Source organism: Bubalus kerabau, chromosome 7 (genome assembly GCF_029407905.1).
Source record: "Bubalus kerabau isolate K-KA32 ecotype Philippines breed swamp buffalo chromosome 7, PCC_UOA_SB_1v2, whole genome shotgun sequence".
NCBI lineage: Eukaryota > Metazoa > Chordata > Mammalia > Artiodactyla > Bovidae > Bubalus > Bubalus kerabau.
Genome location: NC_073630.1, coordinates 93,905,076 through 93,932,878, shown reverse-complemented (window position 1 = coordinate 93,932,878; position 27,803 = coordinate 93,905,076). Strand labels below are relative to the sequence as shown.

The following is a 27,803-nucleotide window of genomic DNA, read 5'->3' as shown; positions in this document are numbered from 1 at the left end:
TTGTATCATTGACTTATTTAACAAACCAACTGAATCAGTAGCACCCATCTGACATAAACACCATGCTGAGTTGCTGACAGACTATACTGAAAATACAAAGAAACAGAAATGCAGAAGATGATGTATTTCTATTAATTGGTTGAAGTGTGTTCATGTTAATTATTTTTTAAAAAACACTGGAGAAAAACAGCATGTGAAAAGACCAACATACAGGTTTTTCTCACTGAACACATTTCATCTTGCACTTTAGAAGTGTAATAGGTATATGTACATTTATTTATCTTTTGTAGTTTGTTTCATAGGAATACTTTATACCCGAGGCAAATCACACCATAAATGTAGAAATGTCCCATTAATGAGAATGAGAATCTGTATTTTACAAGAGAAATAAGATTTTTTTGCTTTTAGTCCCATAGCTGCTATTCTGTTGAGTCCTATATTGTGACAGGTATTGTCAAGGTTAATAATCATAATTTACTTTTTCCAGTTTCTTTAAGCAGCTAGCTAAATTGTTGCCTTGTAAGTCATGTATTATGAGCCTCCATTTGTAGATGGACGCCCTGTAGTTCAATGTTGAGTAACTTAATCATATCACAAAGCTGGTAAATTAAAAGGTACATTCAGGATTCAAATAGAGCTCCATTTGTCTCCAAACATGTCCTTTTCTTATTAATCCCTCTAATATAAATGAACTTTTGGGAATTTGACTATGAAATATTCTTCTGATTTCTGCTTATATTTGTAAATTGATATATTCTCTGTTGACTTACAGTTGGATTGCCTAATGGGACATGGAGTGTGATTTGAATCCTAAAATAAGATTGATATGATATCACAGGAAATCACTGGATTTAGTAGACACGAGTAGATGTCCTAAATTAGGACATACGGACATTTGTGATACTGTTATATTATTTTAAAAATATAAAATGCACTTGAGTTTAAAAATGGAAAGTTCAGCTCAGAGATGAGGCAAATACAATGTATGTGACTGTTTGGCTTGGTCACATTTGATCTTTTTAAATAGTTGACCCAGCTGGTGTATGACTTACCTCAACATTAGCTGTAACTTTAAGACGATGGGTCATGCTCCTTGTCAAACTGTGTCTCTTTGAATGCTTGTATTGTTCCCAATGACTTCATTCTCTATGCTGGCTGATGGGGATAATGCTTTTAATACGTTCCATAATTTTTAATTTGAGAACCTCAAAGTGCAGAAAAGTAAATGGAGCTTTGACTCACTAAAGTAGAATTAGGTTTCTTTTCCTTTTTGTCTTTATGAGTAGATTCACCATTTAAAAACCAACCCCAGAAATACAGACTTAATATCCAGTCACTTAGTAAGTGCAGCTAATTTAACTTTTTTGTGTGTTATTTTTATTGCTTGAATGCATCTGAGAATTCTGCAGGTCATGTGCAGCAGGGAGACATGGATAATAGAATGAATGAAAGAATAAGAAAACGAAGAGATTGTGAAATATTTGGATGACAGCTAAAATTTAATGCAATATAAAGGGACAAGTGCAAATTCATGTTTAGGTGAAAATTGAAATGAAACAAAACAAAACAAAAGAACAAAAAAAATCCATCAATACACTGCCTTCTAGCATATAAGAAACTTAGGAGTTTCTTTTTATTCTAAGCAGCATAAAACCCCTGAAATTAATGGAATAATTTAAAAGGGCTGATATGCTATGGGGCTGCACATGGTGCCTTTACTGTGGTGGTTGAGAGCCCCACTCTGTCTTTGCCAAATCATGTAAAATAGTGCTTTATTTTAACCTTTATTTAAGGAGGATATAAGGTTTATGAGAGGTCTTGGTGATTTCAGGTAAAATATGATTGAAGTCACCAGGATGTTTAGCTTGAGAAAGAGAAATTCTTTCAGGAAGGCTTGATTTCTGGCTTCAAATATATGAGGATCTGTCATGAGAAAGAGAGATTAGACTTATTCTATGTGATTCCAATTAGCAGAGTAAAATTATGGCAAGGAAAAAACTAGTTCAACATAAAGAAGCATTTATAGAGGTTTAGAAATAGATGCTTAATATATTTATTTTGAATAAATGACTGTGATCGAAAGAATGGGTGATTGGTCTCATTGAAATGGGATGCCTTAGAAGACAATGAAGTCTCTGTGCCAAAATTTTAAAGGTGGGCTTAATGAACTCTCTCAGGGGATGTTTTATAGAGAAGCTGAGAGTTGGTTGGGGGCTTTCCAGGTGGAGCTAGTGGGAACCCACCTGCCAATGCAGGAGACATAAGAGACATGGGTTCAATTCCTGGATTGGGAAGATCCCAGACAGGAGACCATGGCAACCCACTCCAGTATTCCTGCCTGGAGTATTGCCTGCCTCTCTCATGGATGGGGAAGCCTGGCAGGCTACAGTCCATAGGATTGCAAGAGTTGCACATGACTGAGGCAATTTAGCCATGAGAGTTGGTTGGTAGCAGATTTGAATACCTCTGAGGTTCTTACTAATTCTGAAATTTACTATAATTTGTGACTCTTGAATGAAAATCTTATGTTTTCCACATCTAGGATCATACTTTCTTTCATTTTCTCTAAAATAAAATCCATAGGTTCTCTGATAAAGATAATTTTAATAATATGCCTTCTTTTAAAAATTCTTTTGCTAAATTATTTCACTTGATTTTTGTGAACTAGATCATGGGATAGGCAGAGAGCCTTTGATTGTACTTTTTCTTGAGGAAAAAGTTCAGGAGAGTGTGTTAATTAACTCAAGGTCAAGTGGTGAATTAATGACTGAGTCTGGTGATCTTTCCAAAAGCTAATGGCCTTTTCCCTAAGAAATTTTTTAAGTCAAAATGTGAGCCTTTGAAGCTATGCAGTTGAATTAGATTAAAGGGATATATTTAAAAAATGAAATCTGTGTTTTGGATAAAAAAAAAATTAAAATGGTTTGAAGAGAATTTCAGTGGTTCTCAACCAATGTAATTTCTCACCCAAGGAAACATTTGGCAAGGTCTGGAGATGGTTTTGATTGTGACATCTTAGGGTTGGATGGAGGAAGGGAGGGGGATGACACCGGCATTCTGTGGGCAAAAGCCAGGTATACTGCTAGTCATAGTACGCGCAGAGCATCCTGAAAGAAAGAATTATCCAGCCCCAAAATGCTAGTAGTGTGAAAGTAGAGAAACCCATTAGATATTTCCCGCTCATTTTAACCAGAACGTGTGTTTCTTTGGTCAGTGAGGTGAGATATATTGAATATAAGATGTCTTTAAGCTTTTATTCACCAAGGACTTTTCATTCACTTGAAATAGAGTTATATCTGCCAGAACTGCTAACTTGGACAGCAAAGGACTGCCTTGCAATTGCAGCGGCCCTGCCTTTTGGGCTAAACTTTCCAAACTCTGCCTCTGTGATTCATTCATCCTTTGTCTCTCCCCTGTACCTTTGGCATCTTCCTGTCAATTATCTTTCATAATAAAGATGAAAGCAAAATAATTCTCTTTTCTGTACATATTGACTAATGGTACCCTTCCCTTTCTAATCTTTGAAGAGTAATCTACAGTTACTTGCACACATTTCATGCCATTTCTATCTAGCAAGATATTGTTAGTGCTTTTTGGTTTTCAAATCTAAGGCATATATTTCAGTTTTTATTTTTAATTCTCCATCAGCCTTTATCCCTGCTTTTACTCAGTCATGTCCAACTCTTTGCAACCCTAGGGACTATAGCCTGCCAGGCTCCTCTGTCCATGGGATTTTCAAGGCAAGAATACTGGAGTGGGTCACCATTTCCTCCTCTAGGGAATCTTCCCGACCCAGGGATCCAACCAAAGTCTCCTGCACTGCAGGTGGTTCTTTACTGCTGAGTCACCATATACAGTTGATCAAATTCTTCTAGGAAACTTCTCTTCTTAGTTCTGTGGCTGTTCCTTCTTGATCCCTGAGGGCTCTTCTCTTTCTGCTCCTCTATGATACTGGTTTGTTTTTGTTTTTTTTTTTTCAAAATTGTATGCTTAGTCAGCTTTTTTTTCTTTTCACATAGTTCTTTCTAAAAGATCCATATCAATGGTGTTAAATACCAGTTTATTTTTCATGACTCCAAAATTCAGAACCTGTAGCTTTGACTTCACTCCAGGGTTCCAGATCTAATATCTATCTACTATTTGTAAATGAGACACAGTCATGTCAGATTCAGAATGTCTAAAACTGAATTTTTCTCCATGCCTATTTTATTCAGTTTGGGCTGCTGTAATAACATAACATAGACTTGGTGGCTTGTAAACAACAAACATTTATTTTCCACGGTTCTGGAGGCTGCTAAGTCCCAGATGAAGATCTCTAGCAGATTCAGTGTCTGGAGAGAGCCTGCTTCCTGGTTCATAGACAGCCATCTTTCTACTGTGTCCTCACATGGCAGAAGGAGCAACGGAGCTCTGTGAGGTGTCTTTCATAATGTCTGATCCCAAACATGGGGGCTCCACCCTCAAGACCTAGTCACATCACATTCGAGATTAGGTTTCAACAAAACAGACTGTAGCAATCCTCAACCTGTTTTTTTTCTTGTATACCTTATACCTGTGGTTGGTACCGCAATCCAGCCAGTAACTCTAGTCACAAAATGTGGAGTCATCCTAGACTCCTTTTACCCCACCTCCTACTCTAGCTTATTAGTCACCAAGCCTTTTTTGTTTATACTTCACTTTGTGAATGTCTCTCATGTTCATTTCTTCTTCTCCATACGGTTATGTTGCCACCACCTTCATTTAGGTGTGTCTGAATCACCTGTACTGGTACTAAAGGAACCTTTTCAAAGTGGAAAAACAGATGATCACAATGGTTCTCTCTTAAAACTTTTCAATGACCCCATTTTAACTACACAAAAGTGAAAGTGTTAGTTGCTCAGCCATGTCCAACTCTTTGTGACTTCTTGGACTGTAGCCCTCCAGGCTCCTCTGTCCATGGGATTTTCCAGGCAAGAATCCTGGAATGGGTTGTCATTTCCTTCTCCAGGGGATCTTCCTGACCCAGGGATGGAATCTGGGTCTCCCGCATTGCAGGCAGATTTTTTTTTACTGTCTGAGCCACCAGGGAAGCAGATCCAAAGTAATTAACATGGCTCTTAGCCATTTGTGCGGAGAAGGTGATGGCACTCCACTCCAGTACTCTTGCCTGGAAAATCCCACGGATGGAGGAGCCTGGTAGGCTGCAGTCGGACATGACTGAGCAACTTCACTTTCAGTTTTCACTTTCATGCATTGGAGAAGGAAATGGCAACCCACTCCAATGTTTCTGCCTGGAGAATCCCACGGACTGGGGAGCCTGGTGGGCTGCTGTCTATGGGGTCGCACAGAGTCGGACATGACTGAAGTGACTTAGCAGCAGCAGCAGCAGCAGCAGCCATTTGTGACCCATGGGCCCCCCAGTCTTTTCTTCCATCACAATCCCCACCCACCCTCCAAAGAACTGGACAAGTTGTATTATTCATGCCATGCCTTTTTTATAAGTTGTCTCTTTCATTTAGAATGCCCTGGTTAGTTACAATTTTAGTTGTCTTTTTCTCAAAAATTAATTTTGTTTTTAATAAAGTAATACACATACACAGATTTTTAAAAATCAAATAGTGCTAAAAGGATCATAATATTGAATAGCAGATCTTTGTTCCTGCCTTCCTGGCTCTTCACCTTGCTAGAATCAACCACTCGTTAAGGTGCTTCTTCTGTATTTACCTCTGTATTGCTAAACCATTTGTTTGTAATACTATTTCATGAGTTGTCAAGTTTAGACTTGTTGAGTTTCTCTTCTCATTCCAGTATAGTGACTATAAGGGTAATACTCAAAACACTTTGATGATGAGCACTGCATAGATGAGCACTGCATAGATAATGATTAATCACAACTAGTTACTCTACATGGTCTATGTTGGCTAATTAATGGTCTTAATTTTATGACACATTTGATAGCCCAGTTGGTAAAGAATGTACCTGCAATGCAGGAGACCACAGTTCGATTCCTGGGTCAGGAAGATCTGCTGGAGAAGGGATAGGCTACCTACTCCCGTATTCTTGGGCTTCCCTTGTGGTTCGGCTGGTAATGAATCTGCCTGCAATGCAGAAGACCTGGGTTCAATCCCTGGTTCCCCTGGAGAAGGGAAAGACTACCCACTCTAGTATTCTGGCCTGGAGAATTCCATGGAATGTATAGTCCATGGGGTTGCAAAGAGTCGGACATGACTGAGCGACTTTCACTTTCATCAGTATTTATGTTATCATTACCACATAAATATTGTCAACTGCTGAAACAATATGATATAATCATGTTATCTTGATAACTCAGTATTTGTTTTCTAGAAGTTATTGATGTTTTAAAAAAGCATTTATTACCTATTAAAAAGTCACTGTAATTCCCACCTTCTCTGTGAAGTTTTTGCTGCTATGCAAGTTGATTCTCCACCCTGTGTTAGTCCCATGCTACCTCTGTTGTGCTTATCACATTATATCTTATAGATTTGTGTATCGATCTTCCTTATGAGAATATGAGTTCCTTGAAGGTAGTGATAATATTTGTTATCTTTGAACATTCAATGTCTTGCATCAGTGCCAAACCCAAAATGTTTAATAAATATCTGTTGAATTATGGATGAAACAGGAGCATCCTTTCTCTTTGAAGCAGCCTTCAATATTGAGTAGATGCTTTTGTGAGCACTTCTCTGATTTCTGAGTCTCTCCATACGTATCACACACTCAGATTCCTGTCAGGGTCTAGGAAGTTAAAATAAATGAACTCAGCAAGCCTGATGGAGTCTGTGGCATTTAAAGAGGTCATGTGCTACTAGGTTCCAGCTAGTTGTTGCTATGAAGGTGTTTCAGACTTCCAACTTTTTAAGTAGAAGCAGAAAAATCCAGGCTTAATATGAACTATCATGATTCAGTTTCAACAAACTATGCAGACCAAGTAAATTGTTCTTTAAAATCAAGCTTGATTTGGTTCATGACCACCAGCTAATGAAGATTATTGTATGGGAGTAGGAGGAGCTATGTACCTCATCCCAGAGCCTTGAACTTGGTCTCTGATTGGCCCGAGAATGTCTAACCCAAGGGGTCCTCCCAGGAGCTCTCCCTAGTGGAATTTCTTTGCCAGCTGATGCCAGCATGTGGAGTGAGCCTTAGCAGAAGACAGCCTGGGCACAGCCTGCCATAGTGTTTGGAAGCCCTGGCAGGATTTCCACGGAATCAGGAATTCCTCTGTCATGTGGAAATGAAGAATGTTGTGTTGAATTATAAAGTGATAAGGGAAGGAGCTCAAGAAGATTAAAAGTTGTACACTATCTGTCAAGCCGTGTGTGTATCTTTTCTTATGTTAATTTACATTTTACAGTACTCTTAAGATGAAGATATTGCCATCCTTAGTTTGCAGATGTTAAATCTCTATGAGATTTAGTGCTTTTTTTTCTTTTTCAGTTTCCATCATCAGAACAGATTAACTGAAGAATTAATGCCTCTGATTGTGCCCATGAAGAAAGCCCATATGTGGGGTTTTAAAAATGCTTTAAACCTGTTTTATAATAAAAAAGGATAAAATTTTCCACTGGACATTGACATTGGGATCTTTGAACTTAATGTTTGTTTTGTATGTTCATGGATTAATCTAAGATCGCTCTTCTATCAACATTTGTTGAATATCCCTTGTGCTCTGTGTTAAATAACAGGATTTTAGAGCTGGGAAATATACAATTCCTGTACTTGAGAAGTTTTAAATGACTGTTTCTGGTTTGTTCTAAGTGTGAAAGGAGGAGCCAGGTAATAGGGTTAAATGCAGAAAAATATATAGAAATTTGGTATCCAAATTGTGTCAAATTGTGTTTGTTTTTTTTTTAAATTTGAGCTGCTCCTTTTTTCTTGTTTCAACAAACAGAATAGTCAAGTAGAAAAATTAGAAAGTGCAAATTAGGATAATTAAGGAAAAATTCTTCTAACCATGTGGGCAACTCTATCTACTTACTTACCCATCTTTTTTAAACTATTTATCTATGTGGATATTTTTATATTTATCACAAACACATGCAGAAAAAAACCACTCAGATCTCACCTAATTACTAGTCTATAAACTGCTTCTCTTATTGAGGGATATTTTTAAATGTTTGAAATAATTTTTTATGACTGAAGAGCATTATATTACATGGAAGTATTTCCTATATCTTTAATCAGTTCTCTATTGTTAGATATTTAGGCCAATTTCTAATTTTTTTATAAGCCATGTCACATGTAGAAATTTTGTAGTAAAATCTTTTTATGTATTTTAATTTATTTCCTTGGGAAAAATTGCTAGAAATGTGATTACTGGATTTAAGCACTTGGACAATTTTTAAGCTTTTAGTTAAAAGCTAAAAGTCCTGATAAATTGTCCTGCGGAAGAGTAGTAATAATTTACCTATTATCAATGGATATGAGTTTCTTTTTCTCTTTGCTGTTTCCAAAGCTAGGTACTACCTCTTTAAAAAAAAAAAAATTTTTTTTTTTCCCCAATTCAATAGAGATAGAAAAAACTCTCTGTTTTGAAAAACTGTTTTTGAGACTCTTCCAGCCTTTGAACTTTCTAGATTCTATTGTTATCTGGTACAATACTATCCCTTTGTGTTTTGATTACTTGGTTGGCTGATTACCTGCCTTAGCAGCTTTGGAGGAGTTTGAGGGTAGAGCATTTCCTGTCCACAGGAGTGTTTTGGGGGTGCTTGTGGATGTTTGTTGAGCTTAATTGTACTTGAAGGACATGTACAGCTTAGAACCTTGTCAGCACAACCAGTGGGCAAGTTCCTCTGTTCTTGCAAGTTACTCTGTTCCTACTAGTTACATAATAATGAGTAATTTAACTGAGTACTGATTAAGCCTTAGCACTGCATTAAGTTCCTTGCATGGTTGGAGCCTCACGACAGCACTCTGAAGAAGGGATAATAATTATCTCCATTTTGCCAATGAGGAAACCGAGAGGTTATGAAATTTGCCCATGGTACATGGCTGTAAAGTGGCAAAAACAGATTATGAACTCAGGATTATCCAGCTCCCAAGCAGTTTTATCATTCCTCCTCTGCCCTCTCCTCTCCAGCTTCTTATTATAGATATTTTAAAGTATATGTAAAAGTAGAGACAACAGCAGAGTGAACCTTGACATACATACCACCCAGCTTCAACAATGATCAATATGTGGACCATCTTGTTTCATCTATGCCTTTCCCTCACTGCTGCACGCCTGTCTTCCCTTTTTGGATTATTTTAAAGCAAATCAGAGATACATTAATTTCCTTAATAAGTATTTAAATACATATCTCTAAGAGATATAGATTCTGTTTTTAAAATCTAAACCACAATATCATTATCACACTTGCTGCTGCTGCTAAGTCGCTTCAGTTGTGTCTGACTCTGTGCGACCCCATAGACGGCAGCCCACAAAGCTCCTCCATCCCTGGGATTCTCCAGGCAAGAATACTGGAGTGGGTTGCCATTTCCTACTCCAATGCATGCATGCATGCTAAGTCACTTCAGTCGTGTCCGACTCCATGAGACCGTATGACTAGCAGCCCACCAGGCTCCTCTGTACACAGGATTCTCTAGGTAAGAATACCGGAGTGGGTTGCCATTTCCTTCTCCTATCACACTTGACACTCTAACAATTTCTTAAGATTGTCAGATTCCCCTGATTATCTTTACTGTGATTTTTACTGTTGGTTTGTTTGAATCAGAATCCCTGCAAGGACTACCCTTTGTATTCTAAACTTTCCTAACCTCAGCACCATGTTCCTTTCCTCCCCCTGCTTTTCCATGAGGCCTGTCCTTCTCAGAGACAGAGTTACTAAGCTGGAGGAACTTCAAATTTTAAAATAGTTCCTATGAATTGAATATCTAGTTTGCATCTCCCCAGAAGGAAGCACACTGAGTAGTTAAAACTTGAGAAGCACTGGGCGTGTGAAGACCAGTGGAGAAAATACATTGCCACATGGGTTCATTATCCCTCCTCCCTGAAGCTCACCAGTGTATATATATTCATCAGGTGGCTGAGAACTCCCTTTGTGCTTCTGCTCATAGGATAAGGCTCCATCACAGCTATGGCTAAGTCTTCCCACTTATAGGGCCAGGTCTCATCAGATATAAGTGATGTGTGTGTGTTGTTTGTTCAGTCGTGTCTGACTCTTTGCAACTCCATGGACTGTAACCCTCCAGGCTCCTCTGTCTATGGGATTTCCCAGGCAAGAATACTGGAGTGGGTTGCCATTCCTTTCTCCAGAGGATCTTCCCAAACTCAGGGATTGAACCCAGGTCTCCCACATTGTGGGCAGATTCTTTAATGTCTGAGCCACCACGGAAGCCCAGAAAGTGATACTTGCTTGAAAATTCTGTCTTGAGTCTTGAGCTTGAAAAATGAGACATGCTGGCCTGGGTGCCCCTTCCATGCTGCAAGAAAATAACTTGGAAATGGGAGCCACAGGCTTGTTATTTTCATAAATGGTTGAGACTTTGATAGAATCTTTTGTCTTGAGCACGTTTTCAAGGTTTCATGTTTGTTTTGGTTCTGTTTTGAACTTGAAGGTCTAGTGATCCTCCACTGTGTTCTGGCAGATGGGAATTCAACCAGAAGTCCTGAAAATGATGGCCTTCTCTGTGGAGATCATGCAGAAAACTGCCCAGGTAATGTATAACTAGTGATGTCTTTGTATTTCATCAGCTTTGTATTCAATCTCAGAAAGCTGACTTCCCTAAATTTTAAGTTGATAATACATTAATCATAAAACCAGATAGTTTTTTGAGCACTTGCTAATGTACCAGGCACTAGGCTTTACATACAGTAATGCATTCACTGCTTGCAAGAACTCTATGAGCTAGTAACATTTTTTACTTTATTTCAAGGTGAAGCTAGAAAGAATATGTAATTGCCAAAGGTCACACCGCTAGTATACTGCAAATCTGGGATTCACACTCAGGTCTTTCTCATTCCATCATAGATGTGACTTCCAGCTTCTAGCATCATGTGATATCTTAGACTAGATTCATAGAAAGTTGGCACATTCTATTCAAATTCAAAATTTTAGTTTCTATTTTATAACTTAAAAGAAGGGAAGAAGGCATCAATTTTTAAAACATATTTTACCTTACAGATGCTTGAATTAATATTCTCAAAGTTATTAGTCTGAGGCAGGGGTCAGCTTTAGTAGAGTCAGATAGTAAAAACTGAGATTTTGTGGGGTTTGTGGTCTTTTTTGGAACTACTCTGCTCTGCCATTGAAAGCAGCCATAGACAGTATGCAAATGAATGGCTTTGGATGTCTTCCAATAAGACTTTTTTTTTTTAGAGAAAGAAGCTGTGAACCAGATTTGGTTTTTGGGTCACAGCTGACTGACTTCTGGTCTAAGGCCTGTCTGTCATTTATACACTGTATGGTCTGATCTTCTACAGGGGCTGTTTCTTATTTCAAAACAAAACACAGCACAACATAGGCCAGTTCTGAAAGTAGGGCAGAGTGGAGAAGAACCTCTGGAAACTTCTCTGAGCTGCAGTATGGTGACCTGGTGCAAGTGCTCCTTTCCTAGTGTCCAGGGGATGTTGTAACTGAGCCAGGAGCACTCTGAGCAAGTCGTCCTGATGTGAGTCATCAGTTCTAGCCCGACTTTCCTCTTTCTATCCTCCCATTAGTGGGTGGTCTGGAGAGTGCCCATGGGCTGTGGAGTCCATGGCTGTCTTAGATCATGACGGTGTGAGTCTTGTCACCTGTGTAGTGAGAAGGACAAAGCCTACTTTATGTGTGTGCTTTCCTTCAGTCTGGTTTCGAATGTCTTAAATGACACTTTCACATTTCCTTTGGGAGATTATTCTGTAATCTCATGATTGACAGGGTTAAAAAATATTACTTATCATTCTCCTAAATGTAGTTTTAAATTTTGTTATTGTCATGAGAACTTTTAACATTTTAAGTGCACGATACAATATTACTGGGGCTTCCCAGACCCCACCTGCCAATGCGGGAGACTAAGAGGCCTCGGTTTGATCCCTGAGTTGGGGAGATCCCTGGAGGAGGGCATGGGAACCCACTCCAGTATTCTTGCCTAGGAAATCCTATGGACAGAGAAACCTAGAAGGCTACAGTCTATAGCGTTGTAAAGAGTCGAAGACAACTGAAGTAACTTAGCATATATTATTAACTATATCATGTGATGTTGGATAGCAGATCTCTAGAAATTATTTATCTTACAGAACTGAAGCTTTATAGCCCTTGAACAACAAACAAGGCCTCTCCCTGCAACCCCTGGCAACCACCATTCTACTCTGTTTCTGTGCATTTGGCTATTTAGATACTCATATAAGTTGAATCATGTATTACTTGTCCTTTGGTGACTGGTTTATTTCTTTTAGCATAATGCCCTCCAGGTTCATCCATGTTGCTGCATATTGCAAAATTTTCTTCTTTTTCAGGATTGATTAATATTCCATTGTCTGTATATACTGTATTTCCTTTATCAATTCATCTCTTGATAAATATTTTGGTTGTTTCCACATCTTGGCTATTGTGAATAATGCTACAATTAACATGGGAATGCATCTTCTTTTTTGAGATCCTGATTTTTGGATAAATATCCAGGAGTGGTATTGTTGGATCATATGGCTGTTCCACTTAAAATTTTTGAATAAACTCCTTGCTATTTTCTATAGAGGCTGTAGATTGCACTTTCAGTCTATAAATTGTTTGTTTCCTAGTTTAAGGTCACAGGTAAGCAGAGTAGCCTGACATGAACTTGGAAAGACTGGCTCTAGAATGTGTATTGTTAATTCTCATGGTAATATTCTAGAATCACTTTAGAAGACCAGAATGCTCAATACATGAGAAAAATTCTGAAAAAAAAAAAAAAAAACAACCAACTGCTTGAAAGTGCAAATGACAGTAGTTTCTTGAAAGAGAAATTAATGTAAAACAGGAGCAGATTGTCTCTGTTGAGTAACTGTGTGACCTTGAGCACATTGCTTAAGCTTTCAAAGACTTAATTTGGAAACTGTAAAATAAAGAAGTGACTTTAAGTGGTCCCCAATCTTTTTGGCACTAGGGATTGATTTCACGGAAGACAGTTTTTCCACAGACTGGGGATGGGGGTGTTTGGGGATGATTCAATTGCATTACTTGTATTGTGCACTTTGAAAGTGAAAGTGTTAGTCAGTCCTGTCTGACTCTTGTGACCCCATGGACTGTAGCCTGCCAGAGTCCTCTGTCCTTGAAATTCTCCAGGCAAGAATACTGGAGTGGGTTGCCATTCCCTTTTCCAGGGGATCTTCCCAACCCAGGGACGGAACTCAGGTCTCCAGCATTGTAGGCAGATTCTTTACTGTCTGAGCCACCAGGGAAGCCCATCGTGCGCTTTATTTCTATTCAAATGCTGCTGATCTGACAGAAAGTACTGGTCTACACCCTGGAGGTTGGGGACCCCTGAATTAAATGATTTTTAAGAGTCCTTTTTGTTTCTAAATGATTTCAGGATTTTACTTGCCAACAGCCCCAGTCTTTAAGCATTCCATTTTTAGTCCGTCATTTTCTGTCTTGAATGAAACATCTATTCAGTTTGTCAGTACTTATGACCTATCTACTATACAGGAGGCCCTGTTCCAAGTGCCAAGGATGCAGCAATGAACAAAATGGTCAAAGATGGGGTCACAAAGGTAATAGGAAAAAAGAGGTAGATGCCATTTACTGAGATGAGGAAGAACACGATTTGAGGGGGTGGAAATCCTAGGTTCCATTTTGGAAGTGTTAGGTTGAAATGCCAGTTAGATATATGTTAATGAGGCAGTTAGCATGGGAGGAAGAGATCTGGGATGGAAACAAATTTGGGCATTGTTATCATTAAGCTGTTTGAAGCCAGGAAACACCCAGAGAGGAAGAGGAGTAAGAAGAAAAGCTGAGTAAGTGTTGCACCTCAATGCACTGCAAAATTTAGGAGCTGAGGGAGTTGAAGTCAAACCAGCCAGGGATAATGAGCAAAGGAGGCATCACATGCACTCTTGAAAAACAAAAAGAAATGCAATTTTTTTCCTGTCCATTCTTATTTATCTCCTAGCCAAGAATAATTTTAAATATATGAAATACATGCAAATCTCAACACTGAATTCTTTCTTCTTCCTTTAAAAGGCCTAGAATGAAAAGTGCAGCTATAAGTGAGTGTCCTTTCCTGTAAGCTCACAAATGGTTGACACAGTCCTTCTGGGTAAAAGACTTGCTGATGAGGCCTGATTGGCCCTCTGTATAAACATATCCTAGAAGCTCAGGAGGGTAACAAATACATCTGTGAGATTTATTTTTCTTTTCCTGGAGAAATAGACCAATTCACATTTTGACAAAAAATGGCATTGAATGTAAGACAATTGGGAATCCTCAATTACAATAAATTTTCTGATGTTGCACTTTTTCAAGAGCATCCTGAATTTACATTCCCCTGTCCCACGGAGATAGTTGGCAAGATAAGAAGAAAAATTAACTTAAAAAATATAAAACCTTCTTCCTCCCTTCTTGGTTTAAGAAGGTTGTAAAATGAAGTCCCTACTGGGAAGATGTCTAAAATATTAAAGTCTCAGGTTGTACTTCATAGTCTAGGAGGAAATTTTCTCCAGACTCTGCTGTGACCATCTGAACTCTTCCATGCACTGGTTGTTTTCCCCTCTTTTTAGGTCAGATATCTGTGTGGGAAGGTCAATTTATAAGGATTTTTTTCCCTTCCTCTCTCTCTTTGTTAACATTTGTGGGACTTCTATCTCAAAATTTATAAAATTGAGAAGTTTAAAGTGTTAGTTGCTCAGTCATGTTTGACTCTTGCGACCCCATGGACTGTGGCTTGCTAGGGTTCTCTGTCCGTGGAATTCTTCAGGCAAGAATACAGGAGTAGGTAGCCATTCTCTCCTCCAGGATATCTTCCTGACACAGTGATCGAATCTGGGTCCCTGCATTGCAGGCAGATTCTTTACCATCTGAGCCACCAGGGAAGCCTGAATTTAGTTCCCCTCTTTTAAATCTCTTACATAGAGATTTAACTATGTATTTAACTAAAGGTTTAAAGATACAAGAAGTTATAAATACTGTAATGAGATTTACCAAAAAAACATTATCCCAGTAATTGATTTCAGAAGAGTTGCTGATATTGATACCATTTGCAAAATCATTAAATAGATTTTTCATGAGCATTATCAGAATAGGTAAGAGACGATTTTATGAAAATAAGCCTAATGTATTAATTGTGAAGAGTTTTAATCACAAAGGCATGGCAAAGCCTGCTTGGCTGGAGAATAAGAATCAAGTACAGAAAGACTAGGGCTTCCCAGGTGGGGCCAGTAGAAAAGAACCTGCTTGCCAATGCAGGAGACGTAAAAGACATGGGTTCGATCCCTGGGTTTGGAAGATCCCCTGGAGAAGGGCCTGGCAACCCATTCTGGTATTCTTGCCTGAAGAATTCCGTGGACAGAGGATCCTGGGGGGCTACAGTCCATAGCGTCACAAGGAGTTAGACACGACTGAAGCAACTTAGCACATACACACAGAAAGACTAAAGAACCACACTGTTTGATCAAAGCATCCATCAAAATGAGGAAAATTCTATATTTAAACTAGGTTATCTGGGTGTCTGCTGTATTCCTCCACTTTAGTTTGGCCCAAGAGAACCCATCACATCTCATTTAATGATTCTTATGACCCCCAAAATGTGACCACTTCTTATCTACCTGCCCATACTATCAAAGAAAGAAATTCTTACTTCTGATCCCTTCTACTAACTCTTGGAATCAAATTTTGACATCATTGACCTCCAGTAGCCCTGGTGGTTTCTTATTTAATTGGCTGTAGAATCTTTGGAATATAGTGTCTCATGAAGAGTTTGTGATATGTTACCTGCAGTGCCCATCCACTTAAAAGATTGTGCTATGATCTGGTACATGCAATTTTTCCATGTAGTTTTGTGGAACAAACTCATTCCCAGAGAAATGATTTGGTTTGGGGAGTGTGAGTTGGAAAAGAGCAAGTAGGAGGGAAAAAGAGTAATTAAGTTCCACCACCCCTAGTATTTGGAATAGGAAATGGCACCCTACTCCAGTATTCTTGCCTGGGAAATCCCATGGACAGAGGAACCTGGCAGGCTACAGTCCATGGAGTTGAAAAAGAATCAGACACAACTTGGTGACTAAATAACAGCAAACAAACCTCAGTATCAGAGGAATCTTCATGGCTGTTACATTCTTAAGACCATGCCATTCACTTGTCAACAGAGAAACACAATACGTAGGACTAATCATTCTTTTGTCATAAGATTAACTTTTCCTTTTTCTTGATAAATATCTCTGGAATGGAAGGATAGACTTTACCGTCCCCTTCCCTATGTCATCAGGTCTCATGATAGGCAGAAAATGTTGGATTTCACAGCTGTTCAATTTTCAGATAATGTGACCTTGATGACTATTAGATGAAAGCAACTGGAATTTTAGGTGCATTTCAAAGGAGGAAATGCTGATAAGCCTTCTCATTTCCATGCAAGAGAGAGAGGGAGAGGCTCCCATTTAGCTTTTTTTGGGGGGCAGTGTGGAGTGGGAAGGGCAATATGTGTGATTAATTTTTCTTCCAGGTTTTAAAGTTCCATAGAGAAATCACAGGACATTTTCTGCTTGGTGACATGGAAGTGTTTTCAAATCCAAATAATGCTGGGAATATTTAAGGGCATGCTTATTTGGCAAAGGAGAGAACTGTGTGAGCAATCAAAACAGGACTTGGCAACCCTTTCCCTGGCATGGATTTGTGTTGCTTGGATGAACTGAGGCTGATCAAATCACTGCATCCAGCAGCTGCTGGTTAAGGCGCTCTCTGTTATCTTGCTCTGTGTGGTGTTTATTAAAAAGGCTGGCTATGTTTAGCAGGGCATGGTAGCCAGAGGAATTAGTGAAGTTCAGGATACAGAGCCATATAGCTTATATTTAAAGTCAGGTGTGCTTTACAAAGTAGAAAAGACCTTTCTGGAGCCCAGCAGATCTGTCAGGAAGTCTCACTGCTTCTTTATTGGAGTGTAGTTGATTTACAGTGCTGTATTAGTTTTAGTTGTACAGCAAAGTGATGAATTTATACATATTCTTTTTCAGATTCATTTCCCATATAGGTTATTATGCAGTATTGAGTAGAGTTCCCTGAACTATACAGTAGGTCCCTGTTCTTACCTGTTCTTTTATTTTATTGTATTAATCATGTTTTAAATTCTCTGTATTTTATGATGGAAATGGTACTGATGATTCTCTATTCTTTTATTCATCTCCTTGCCCTCCATTCCCCTGCCCCAGGTCTGTGTCATGTATGTCTGCGTGGCTCAGATATGACTTAGTTTCCTCCTTTCCCCCTTGGCATCTTCTTACTTTAATCCATTCTGTGCCTTATTGTCTAATACGTTGGTAAAATGTTTCACAGTTTAGTTTTCACACATACCATTTAATTTAACCCATAAGAACCTTCTTCAACTCTCTCCCACCTCATTCAAGGGTAAAACTTCAGCCTGTTGACATATGAGGTCTCTGACTTCCATTCACAGCCATCCTTGGCTGCTCTCCTTCAGGTCTCTTCCATGTCCATTAAATCTGCCTCCCTCCTCCTGCATAAGGCTGGCATATTCCTGAAGACTGAGTTGTCTCTCTTGAAATTCTCCACAACTCTGTTGCTTGCTCACCACCTCCTAAAAGTGTTTCCCAGGTGGGTCAATGGTAAAGAATCTGCCTGCCAATGCAGAAGATGCAGGAGACTCTGGCTCAATCCCTGGGTCAGGAAGAGGCCCTTGAGGAGGAAATGGCAACCCACTCCAGTATTCTTGCCTGGAGAATCCCATCAGCAGAGGAGCCTGGCTGTAGCCCATGGGTCACAAAAAGTCTGACATGACTGAGCACTCATGCTTGCATCTCTTAAAAAAACTCTGCATTTTCCAGAATTTTTTTTAAAAATTAGATAAGCCCTCTTTGTACTGCTGCAAGACTTCTCTTAGAATTGTCAAGATTTTCAAGATTCTAGAATCAACTCATTTACTAAGGACTTTATTGTCCCATGCACTTTGCTAGGAATTTGCATATGAAATGAAGTGAAAGTTGCTCAGTCATGTCTGACTCTTTGCGACCCCATGAACTGTAGCCCACAAGCCTCCTCTGTCCATGGAATTCTCCAGGCACGAAAATGGAGTGGGTTGTCATTTCCTTCTCCAGGGGATCTTCCTGACCCAGGGATCGAACCTGGGTCTCCTGCATTGCAGGCAGCTTCTTTACCAATAGTGCCACCTGGGAAGTTAAGAATTTCCACATGTATTTTTTCACTTGAGCCTCTCAACAGCCCTTTAAAGTAGATGTTATCATCTTCAATTTCCAGATGATGGAACTGAGGCTCAGACAGCTTAATTAGCTTGCCTGGACCCATATGGCTCATGTAAGGCAGAGCTGAAAATGAAACGCTGATTTCCTTCCTCTTAAGCCGGTGTTTTTTCCACTGTTTCCAGTGTACCACACTGTTTATGTGGTTACTATGGTTGTTTTTACTGGTTTGTTGCTTATTATTGAATTAAATTTGTCCTATCATGCCAATGTCGCTAGTTAGATAAGGTATCTCTTATTTCTTTGATGTTTTCTAATGCTTACTACAGGCCTCTGGAAAGAGGAGATACTCAATGAATGGAAGTTGATTTTCATTCGATCAATTTATTTGCCAAAATACACAGATCTTTGCCTTTGAGACATTTTGCAGTTATTTATGGGAGAAATTTCAACCAGAGTCCCATTGACTGGCAGGCATGGGAGCAAATGTCTGGCACGTACGAGCAGTCAGCAGGACTGGTAATCAAGTCCCCGACCAAAACCAGGTCAGCCAGTTCCTGTGCAACGTTCTCCCACCCTCTGAAACTCTGTGACCTGGCATCCCAGGAATTTCTTCTGTATCGATCATCCAGAGTTCTTTGTGAGTGTCCTTTGTGGTGACCCTGGGCAGCTATATATTTACTCATTTCATAATATTAATTAAAAGTTTAGTGGTCATTGCTATCTCTAAAAGGATTGTTTAATGTCATTGGGGTGCCAGGTGCCATGCCAAACCTAGTGTGAAATGCCCTTCTGTGGTGACCACCGTGGGCTTTCTGATTTCACAGGTGTCTGAGTCCTGCAAGCTGTTGCTCATACCATGACAATGGAAAGTCCGACCCTGGGTCAGCTGGCTAGTTAGCTGTTTTCTCTGGGTGTGGGTAGGCATTTATTGTGAATCAACCCATGAAACAGCTAGTTAGCATTTTTTTTTTTTACTGTTTCTCTTGACAGCCCTAGTTTATTGAAACTTTTTACAGGTAAACGATGGAGAAATTGCTCCATATTATCCCCCCATTCCCCTAATTGAAAAATTAGAAAAAAAAAAAAAAAAAAAAAAAAAAAAAAAAAAAAAAAAATAAAAAAAAAAAAAAAAAAAAAAAAGAAAAATTAGGCACTTAAGATTCTAAAAGGTAAGAAAAAAGTCAGTATAGGGAATGAAATCCTGGATATGAAGCTTCCAGTCTTCCTTGTTCAGAGCAGGAAAAGCCCCCCAGGGGTCCAATGAGTGGGATAATCTCGATTCAGAGAAGCAGGACTTGTGGGTGCCTCAGGCAGGGAGCAGATGACTGCTACCTGCCCAACAGAGTGGAGCAGTCAAACGCACGGACTGCCTGGGTCTGCGTCCCAGCCCTGCCACATACAAGCTGCGGGATGTGGGAAAGTAACTTAGCCTCGATGTGTTGTGCTTTGTTGTTGTTCGGTCACTCAGTCGTGTCCGACTCTGTGACCCTGTGGACTGCAGCACGCCAGGCCTCGCTGTCCTTCACTATCTCCTGGAGTTTGCTCAAACTCACGTCCATCGAGTCGGTGGTGCCATCCAACCCTCTTGTCCTCTGTTGTCCCCTTCTCCTCCTGCCTTCAGTCTTTCCCAGTGTTGTGCCGTGCTCATCCATAGATAGGAGTTAGAATGGTGCTTCCCTCACAAGGCTGTTATGAGTATTAAAGGAGCTAATACAGCCCTCCCTCCCAATCTGCGGGTTCCAGTTAGCATCTTTAGATTCAGGCAACCAAAGATCCAACCAGGCAATACCAAAGGCTGACTGTAAACACCATTATATAAGGGTCCTCAGCATCTGTGGATTTTGCTATCAGCTGGGGTCCCGGAATCAGTCTCCTCAGATACCGAGGGATGACTCTATATAAAGCATATTGACCAGCATCTGGCACTTAGTAAGTGCTGTGTTTAAGTTTAAAAAAAGGAAAAGAAGAAAGCAAAAACAAACTAACAAACAAAAAACCCTCCTTTCTTTTCAATGCCATCAGCCCCACACCTCTGACAGTCTTCCCAATCTTCCTCTTTTATCACAATTATGTTTACCCTTTTAACAGCGCTGACTTTTCTGAGAGGTCGTTTAAACAGGAATCTTGGTTAAAATCGGAAACGTTTCCATCACATTCCCCAATAGCCAGTCTCTAGGGCCAGTTTCTGGTCCCCAAAGTCTGACATATCTCAGTGTGGAGAGAAGGAGCGATGAGAAATTGGAGTATATTCTACAGAAACACTGGCAACACTGGTAGGAATATAATTCTATTTTATTTACAAACGTACATTTAAAGTGAGTTGATTTACTGAGTCATTTCTCCTTCTTCAGCTACCACCACACAACCAAAGCGAAGAGGCCACTTCTCTCGGTGCCCCAAGCAGTACAAGCATTACTGCATTAAAGGGAGATGTCGCTTCGTGGTGGCCGAGCAGACGCCCTCCTGCGTGTAAGTGGAGCATGGAGTCTACAAGCCAAGGGGTGCAGACTGGTGCTGGCTTGGGGTGGGGGGGTGACAGGAATGGAAAGTCTGAGCTCACCCAGACATCTGTCGGGTTACAGTTTTCCCTGGTCCTACCCACCCCAACCCCCCAACTTGTTTAGGGGCAGTGACTTACGGAGAAACTGACGCACACTTTCTTGCTGAAATCTGAGCATGCGAGAGTCCAGATCGCCTTCGGAGGGGGGGGCCCATGTTCCTCTGCTGTCTTGAGCAAGCATAACTGTTTCTGTCTAGTGTTAAGGATGCTTTTCAGCTCAAATAAACTCTGGTGTGGTTCAAACTCGAACACATTCTTCTGGCATTTGTTAGGTGGTTCATTGTGAATGTAAATATGAAGGAAATTTCTGCCAAATTCAAAGCTACTTTTGCAGGTGTCAATTAAGTGCATGGAAATCAGTCCTATTTTTAGAGGTTCATAAAGCCTGTTTAGTGCAGCAGGGAACTGGGAGGAGGGTTCTCGTTCCAGCTCTTAGTAGATTGAGTCCAAGTTTAATTTTACTCAGGCACAAACAAATTTTTTGCATATCTTAAATATTTATTTTCTGCTAAAGATGTCTTGCTAAAGTGCTGAGACCTTACCTCATAGAGGAACAAGGTGATTTTTTTAAAATATAATTTTAACCTAAAGTTCATAGAATATTTATGTTCTTCTGTGTAGTCGCCCCAGTATTCTTCTCCCCACCCCCACCTCCCCCACAAGTATCTCAGGACAGTGATTCCAAGCCCTGATTTGTGGAAAATTGAAGAGTTGAGGACTTCTTCAAAGTTAGATTATAATTTAATTTAATTAAAAAAATATAAATAGGTAATACTTAGAGGGGAATAAGAAAAAAGCCTAATGTAAGGAAATAAGGAAAATGTGCTTACATTTTTGGGAAAGATAGAGCTGATTTTTTAATATTTCATTTAATTGCTTACTGGCTTGGGAGAATATAATGAATTTTTAAAAGATTAATGCCTCTTAGCCCAGTACATTTCTCTTACTGGTCCCTATGTCTGTATATGTATTGTTCTTTAATATCGCTGCCTTCTATAATGAAAATCACAGCTGTAATCTACCTGCCTGGTCTTCCCAGGTGGCTCAGTGGTATAGAATCTACCTGCAGTGCAGGTGACTAGGGTTCAATCCCTGGATTGGGAAGATTCCCTAGAGGAGGAAATGGCAACCCATTCCAATATTATTGCCTGGAAAATTCCATGGACAGAGGAGCCTGGCAGCCTATGGGTTACAAAGAGTTGGACATGGCTTAGCAACTAAACAACAATAAAATTACCCAGCCTGTCTCCTTCAGTCAGAGGTTAAAACCCATTTCCTCCAGAGCTCCTCTGATGCTGCCTTAACTTCCTTTTTCAGTTGTTTTATTTTGTTTTTCTTTTATTAGGATTATGTTGAATTTACAAACTAATTCAGGGAGAGCTGACATCTCTATATGTAAAGGAAGTCATGGTCATACTTTGAACCATAAATGTCTCTTCTTACTTGTTTCCAGAATAATCATAGCTTCTCAGCAGATCTGCTCTCTAGACTCCTGTCTAATATCATCTTGAGTCACTCCTCTCACTGACCTTTTTGGTTATATATGTGTATATATATATATATATATATTTTCACTGAAGTATAGTTGAATGGCTTGGCTTTCCAGCCATGTCTCTCACCACATTCTCAAATGTCCTTATGAAATCATTTGCATGGTTTTGAGATTCGTTTGCAGGGTTTATTAGACAAGCTATTCTCATAGTATGGAAAGTTTATTCTTATTGAAGCTTTAAGATACAGCTCAAACAGCAGCTCGTCCTGGATCCCTGCACTGACTTGAGTTGGATGTCTGTCCTTAGTGATCTAGTCACATTTCAATGAAAAGCTCCTTCCCCCTGGAGTATCACTGTTGGTTTCTCTGAACCTCCCTTGTGTGACTGTGAGCTCCTAGAAGGCAGGGATGTTGGCTTATTCGTTCTCATATTCCAGCGCCAAGCACAGTGCCTAGAATTTACTAGGTGCTCAAGAAATGTCTGATGAATAAATGAACAAGTCCCTCTGTCACAGTTCATATAGTGCTGTGCCTGCGTGCATGCTAAGTCCCTTCAATTGTGTCCCACTCTGTGAGACCCTATAGATTACAGTCTGCCAGGCTCTTCTGTCCATGGGATTCTCCCAGCAAGAATACTGAGTTGGGTTGCCATTTCCTCTTCCAGGGGATCTTCCAGACCCAGGGATCGAAATGGTGTCTCTTACGTCTCCTGCACTGGCAGACGGATTCTTTACCACTGGGGGCTTCCCTGGTGGCTCAGACAATAAAGAGGTAAAGAATTTGCCTGCAAAGCAAGAGATCCGGGTTTGATCTAGTGCTGTGCTGAAAGTCAAATCCAAGGCTTTAATCTGAACCAGGAACACCTTCTTAGTGGTGATCTGGTATAAGACCAAGGAGGGCAGTGGGGTGATGGGGAGGAAGAACATTGGAGTCTTTGGAGTAAAATACACCTAAGATTTTGTTTCAACCAACTATGAGTAGTGTTAACAATGAGTTGGTTACCTTTCCTGGGTGTTTAATTATCTCTAAAAGAAGATAATAATATCCTTCTTTCATGTGTTGAAAGTTAAGCAAAATAATACATCAAGCAAAAATATTTATTGTGGTACCCAGCACAGAGTAAATGTTCCATAAATGTACTATTGAATTGAATGGGAGCTATTCAACTAGGCTTCACCTTTTAGGTGATTTTGTGTAGCACAGATTCAGGCAAAACTGTCTTGCTATGGGTGATTATGCCATCTTGGGAAACCAGAAATTTCTCCTTTTGCTTGGGATCATAGGAGTTTGTGGACTCCTGTCTTTATGGCAACCCACTCCAGTGTTCTTGCCTAGAGAATCCCAGGGATGGAGGAGCCTGGTGGGCTGCCGTCTATGGGGTCGCACAGAGTCAGACACGACTGAAGCGACTTAGCAGTAGCAGCAGCAGCAGTCTTTATATAAAAAACCAAAGTGTGTGTTTCAAATAACTCAATCCCTTCTTAATCTACTCAGTATTTTTTTTTGGGGGGGGGGGGTGGGGGGTGGGGAACGGGGATGATTTGTTTCCAGATACATAACTTTTATTTTAGATGGCCCAGCTCACCTGTTATTGTTTAGTCATTAAGTCATGTCCGATTCTTTGCCACCCCATGGACTGTAGCCAGCCATGCTCCTCTGTCCATGGGATTTCCTAGATAAGAATACTGGAGTGGATTGCCATTTCCTTCTCCAGGGGATCTTCCCAACCCTGGGACTGAACCCTTGAATCCAAGTCTCTTGCAGGAGACAGGCGAATTCTGTATCCCTGAGCCATCTTGGAAGCCCAGTGGCCCATCTGGTAAAGAATCTGCCCACCAGGAAGGAGCCTCAGGAGATGAGGGTTTGATCCCTGGGCAGTGTTACATGTGGTTGGACAACTTGGGAGCCAGACTTCCTGCATTTGAATCCTAGCCCCCACTCACCTACTTTCTCTATATCTCAGTTTCTCCATCTTCCAAAAGGGGTCAATAATACTACTTTAAAGGTTGTTATAAGGATCAATTAGTTAATACATACAAAGTTCTTACAATAGTGCCTAGTGATTATTTCAGAACAGAGATCCCAGAGTCCTCAAAGGTCATCAGATCAGATCAGATCAGATCAGTCGCTCAGTCGTGTCCGACTCTTTGTGACCCCATGAATCGCAGCATGCCAGGCCTCCCTGTCCATCACCAACTCCTGGAGTTCACTGAGACTCATGTCCATCGAATCAGTGATGCCATCCAGCCATCTCATCCTCTGTTGTCCCCTTCTCCTCCTGCCCACAATCCCTCCCAGCATCAGAGTCTTTTCCAATGAGTCAACTCTTCCCATGAGGTGGCCAAAGTACTGGAGTTTCAGCTTTAGCATCATTCCTTCCAAAGAAATCCCAGGGCTGATCTCCTTCAGAATGGACTGGTTGGATCTCCTTGCAGTCCAAGGGACTCTCAAGAGTCTTCTCCAACACCACACTTCAAAAGCATCAATACTTTGGTACTCAGCCTTCTTCACAGTCCAACTCTCACATCCATACATGACCACTGGAAAAATCATAGCCTTGACTAGACGGACCTTTGTTGGCAAAGTAATGTCTCTGCTTTTCAATATGCCATCTAGGTTGGTCATAACTTTTCTTCCAAGGAGTAAGCGTCTTTTAATTTCATGGCTGCAGTCACCATCTGCTGTGATTTTGGAGCCCAGAAAAGTAAAGTCTGACACTGTTTCCTCTGTTTCCTCATCTATTTCCCATGAAGTGATGGGACCCGATGCCATGATCTTCATTTTCTGAATGTTGAGCTTTAAGCCAACTTTTTCACTCTCCACTTTCACTTTCATCAAGAGGCTTTTTAGTTCTTCTTCACTTTCTGCCATAAGGGTGGTGTAATCTGCATATCTGAGGTTATTGATATTTCTTCCGGCAATCTTGATTCCAGCTTGTGTTTCTTCCAGTCCAGCGTTTCTCATGATGTACTCTGCATATAAGTTAAATAAACAGGGTGAAGATATACAGCCTTGATGTAGTCCTTTTCCTATTTGGAACCAGTCTGTTGTTCCATGTCTAGTTCTAACTGTTGCTTCCTGACCTGCATACAAATTTCTCAAGAGGCAGATCAGGTGGTCTGGTATTCTCATCTCTTTCAGAATTGTCCACAGTTTATTGTGATCCACACAGTCAAAGGCTTTGGCATAGTCAATAAAGCAGAAATAGATGTTTTTCTGGAACTCTCTTGCTTTTTCCATGATCCAGCAGATGTTGGCAATTTGATCTCTGGTTCCTCTGCCTTTTCTAAAACCAGCTTGAACATCAGGAAGTTCACAGTTCACTTATTGCTAAAGCCTGGCTTGGAGAATTTTGAGCATTACTTTACCAGTGTGTGAGATGAGTGCAATTGTGTGGTAGTTTGAGCATTCTTTGGCATTGCCTTTCTTTGGGATTGGAATGAAAACTGACCTTTTCCAGTCCTGTGTCCACTACTGCATTTTCCAAATTTGCTGGCATATTGAGTGCAGCACTTTAACAGCATCATCTTTCAGGATTTGAAATAGCTCAACTGGAATTCCATTACCTCCACTAGCTTTGTTCGTAGTGATGCTTTCTAAGGCCCACTTGACTTCACATTCCAGGATGTCTGGCTCTAGGTGAGTGATCACACCATCGTGATTATCTGGGTCGTGAAGATCTTTTTTGTACAGTTCTTCTGTGTATTCTTGCCATCTCTTCCTAATATCTTCTGCTTCTGTTAGGTCCATACCATTTCTGTCCTTTATCGAGCCCATCTTTGCATGAAATATTCCTTTGGTATCTCTGATTTTCTTGAAGAGATCTCTAGTCTTTCCCATTCTGTTGTTTTCCTCTATTTCTTTGCATTGATTGCTAAAGAAGACTTTCTTATCTCTTCTTGCTATTCTTTGGAAATCTGCATTCAGATGTTTATATCTTTCCTTTTCTCCTTTGCTTTTTGCTTCTCTTCTTTTCACAGCTATTTGTAAGGCCTCCCCAGACAGCCATTTTGCTTTTTTGCATTTCTTTTCCATGGGGATGGTCTTGATCCCTGTCTCCTGTCATGAACCTCATTCCATAGTTCATCAGGCACTCTATCAGATCTAGGCCCTTAAATCTATTTCTCACTTCCACTGTATAATCATAAGGGATTTGATTTAGGTCATACCTGAATGGTCTAGTGGTTTTCCCTACTTCAATTTCAGTCTGAATTTGGCAATAAGGAGTTCATGGTCTGAGCCACAGTCAGCTCCTGGTCTTGTTTTTGCTGACTGTATAGAGCTTCTCCATCTTTGGCTGCAAAGAATATAATCAATCTGATTTCTGTGTTGACCATCTGGTGATGTCCATGTGTAGAGTCTTCTCTTGTGTTGTTGGAAGAGGGTGTTTGCTATGACCAGTGCATTTTCTTGGCAAAACTCTCTTTGCCCTGCTTCATTCCGTATTCCAAGGCCAAATTTGCCTGTTACTCCAGGTGTTTCTTGACTTCCTACTTTGGCATTCCAGTCCCCTGTAATGAAAAGGACATCTTTTTTGCGTGTTAGTTCTAAAAGGTCTTGTAGGTCTTCATAGAACTGTTCAACTTCAGCTTCTTCAGCGTTACTGGTTGGGGCATAGACTTGGATTACTATGATATTGAATGGTTTGCCTTGGAAACGAAGAGAGGTCATTCTTTCGTTTTTGAGATTGCATCCAAGTACTGCATTTTGGACTCTTTTGTTGACCATGATGGCTACTCCATTTCTTCTGAGGGATTCCTACCCGCAGTAGTAGATATAATGGTTATCTGAGTTAAATTCACCCATTCCAGTCCATTTCAGTTCACTGATTCCTAGAATGTAGACGTTCACTCTTGCCATCTCTTGTTTGACCACTTCCAAATTGCCTTGATTCATGGACCTGACATTCCAGGTTCCTATGCAATATTGCTCTTTATAGCATCGGACCTTGCTTCTATCACCAGTCACGTCCACAGCTGAGTATTGATTTTGCTTTGGCTCCATCCCTTCATTCTTTCTGGAGTTATTTCCCCACTGATCTCCAGTAGCATATTGGGCACCTACTGACCTGGGGAGTTCCTCTTTCAGTATCCTATTATTTTGACTTTTTATACTGTTCATGGGGTTCTCAAGGCAAGAATACTGAAGTGGTTTGCCATTCTGTTCTCCAGTGGACCACATTCAAGGGTCATAGCATCTTTAAATGTTATTTTTAGTTTATGAGATGTTTATTAAATAAAAACTCATTCATTTGCTCAGCATTTATTAGACATTTGCCAGCGTCTTTTACCCTTTCCTCTTCCTTTCTCTTCTGAAATGACTGTTAGCTGATACTTTATTAATTAGATGAGCAGTGAAATAACATGAGTCATTGTAACTAGCTGTGTAAGGGTTTGACCTTCTACATAGCTTCACTGGGTTATAGCTAATAG

The 27,803-nt window shown here is 40.1% G+C and overlaps 1 protein-coding gene across 1 annotated transcript in view; it reads left to right on the top strand.

Moving 5' to 3' along the window:
* Window positions 1–27,803, top strand: part of BTC (betacellulin) — a 57,123-nt gene that overhangs the window by 13,274 nt on the left and 16,046 nt on the right. Inside the window, exons 2-3 of the mRNA XM_055588799.1 lie at window positions 10,555–10,653; window positions 20,671–20,788. Of these exons, the coding sequence (XP_055444774.1) occupies window positions 10,555–10,653; window positions 20,671–20,788 (217 nt within the window). The remainder of the gene's footprint in view (window positions 1–10,554; window positions 10,654–20,670; window positions 20,789–27,803) is intronic.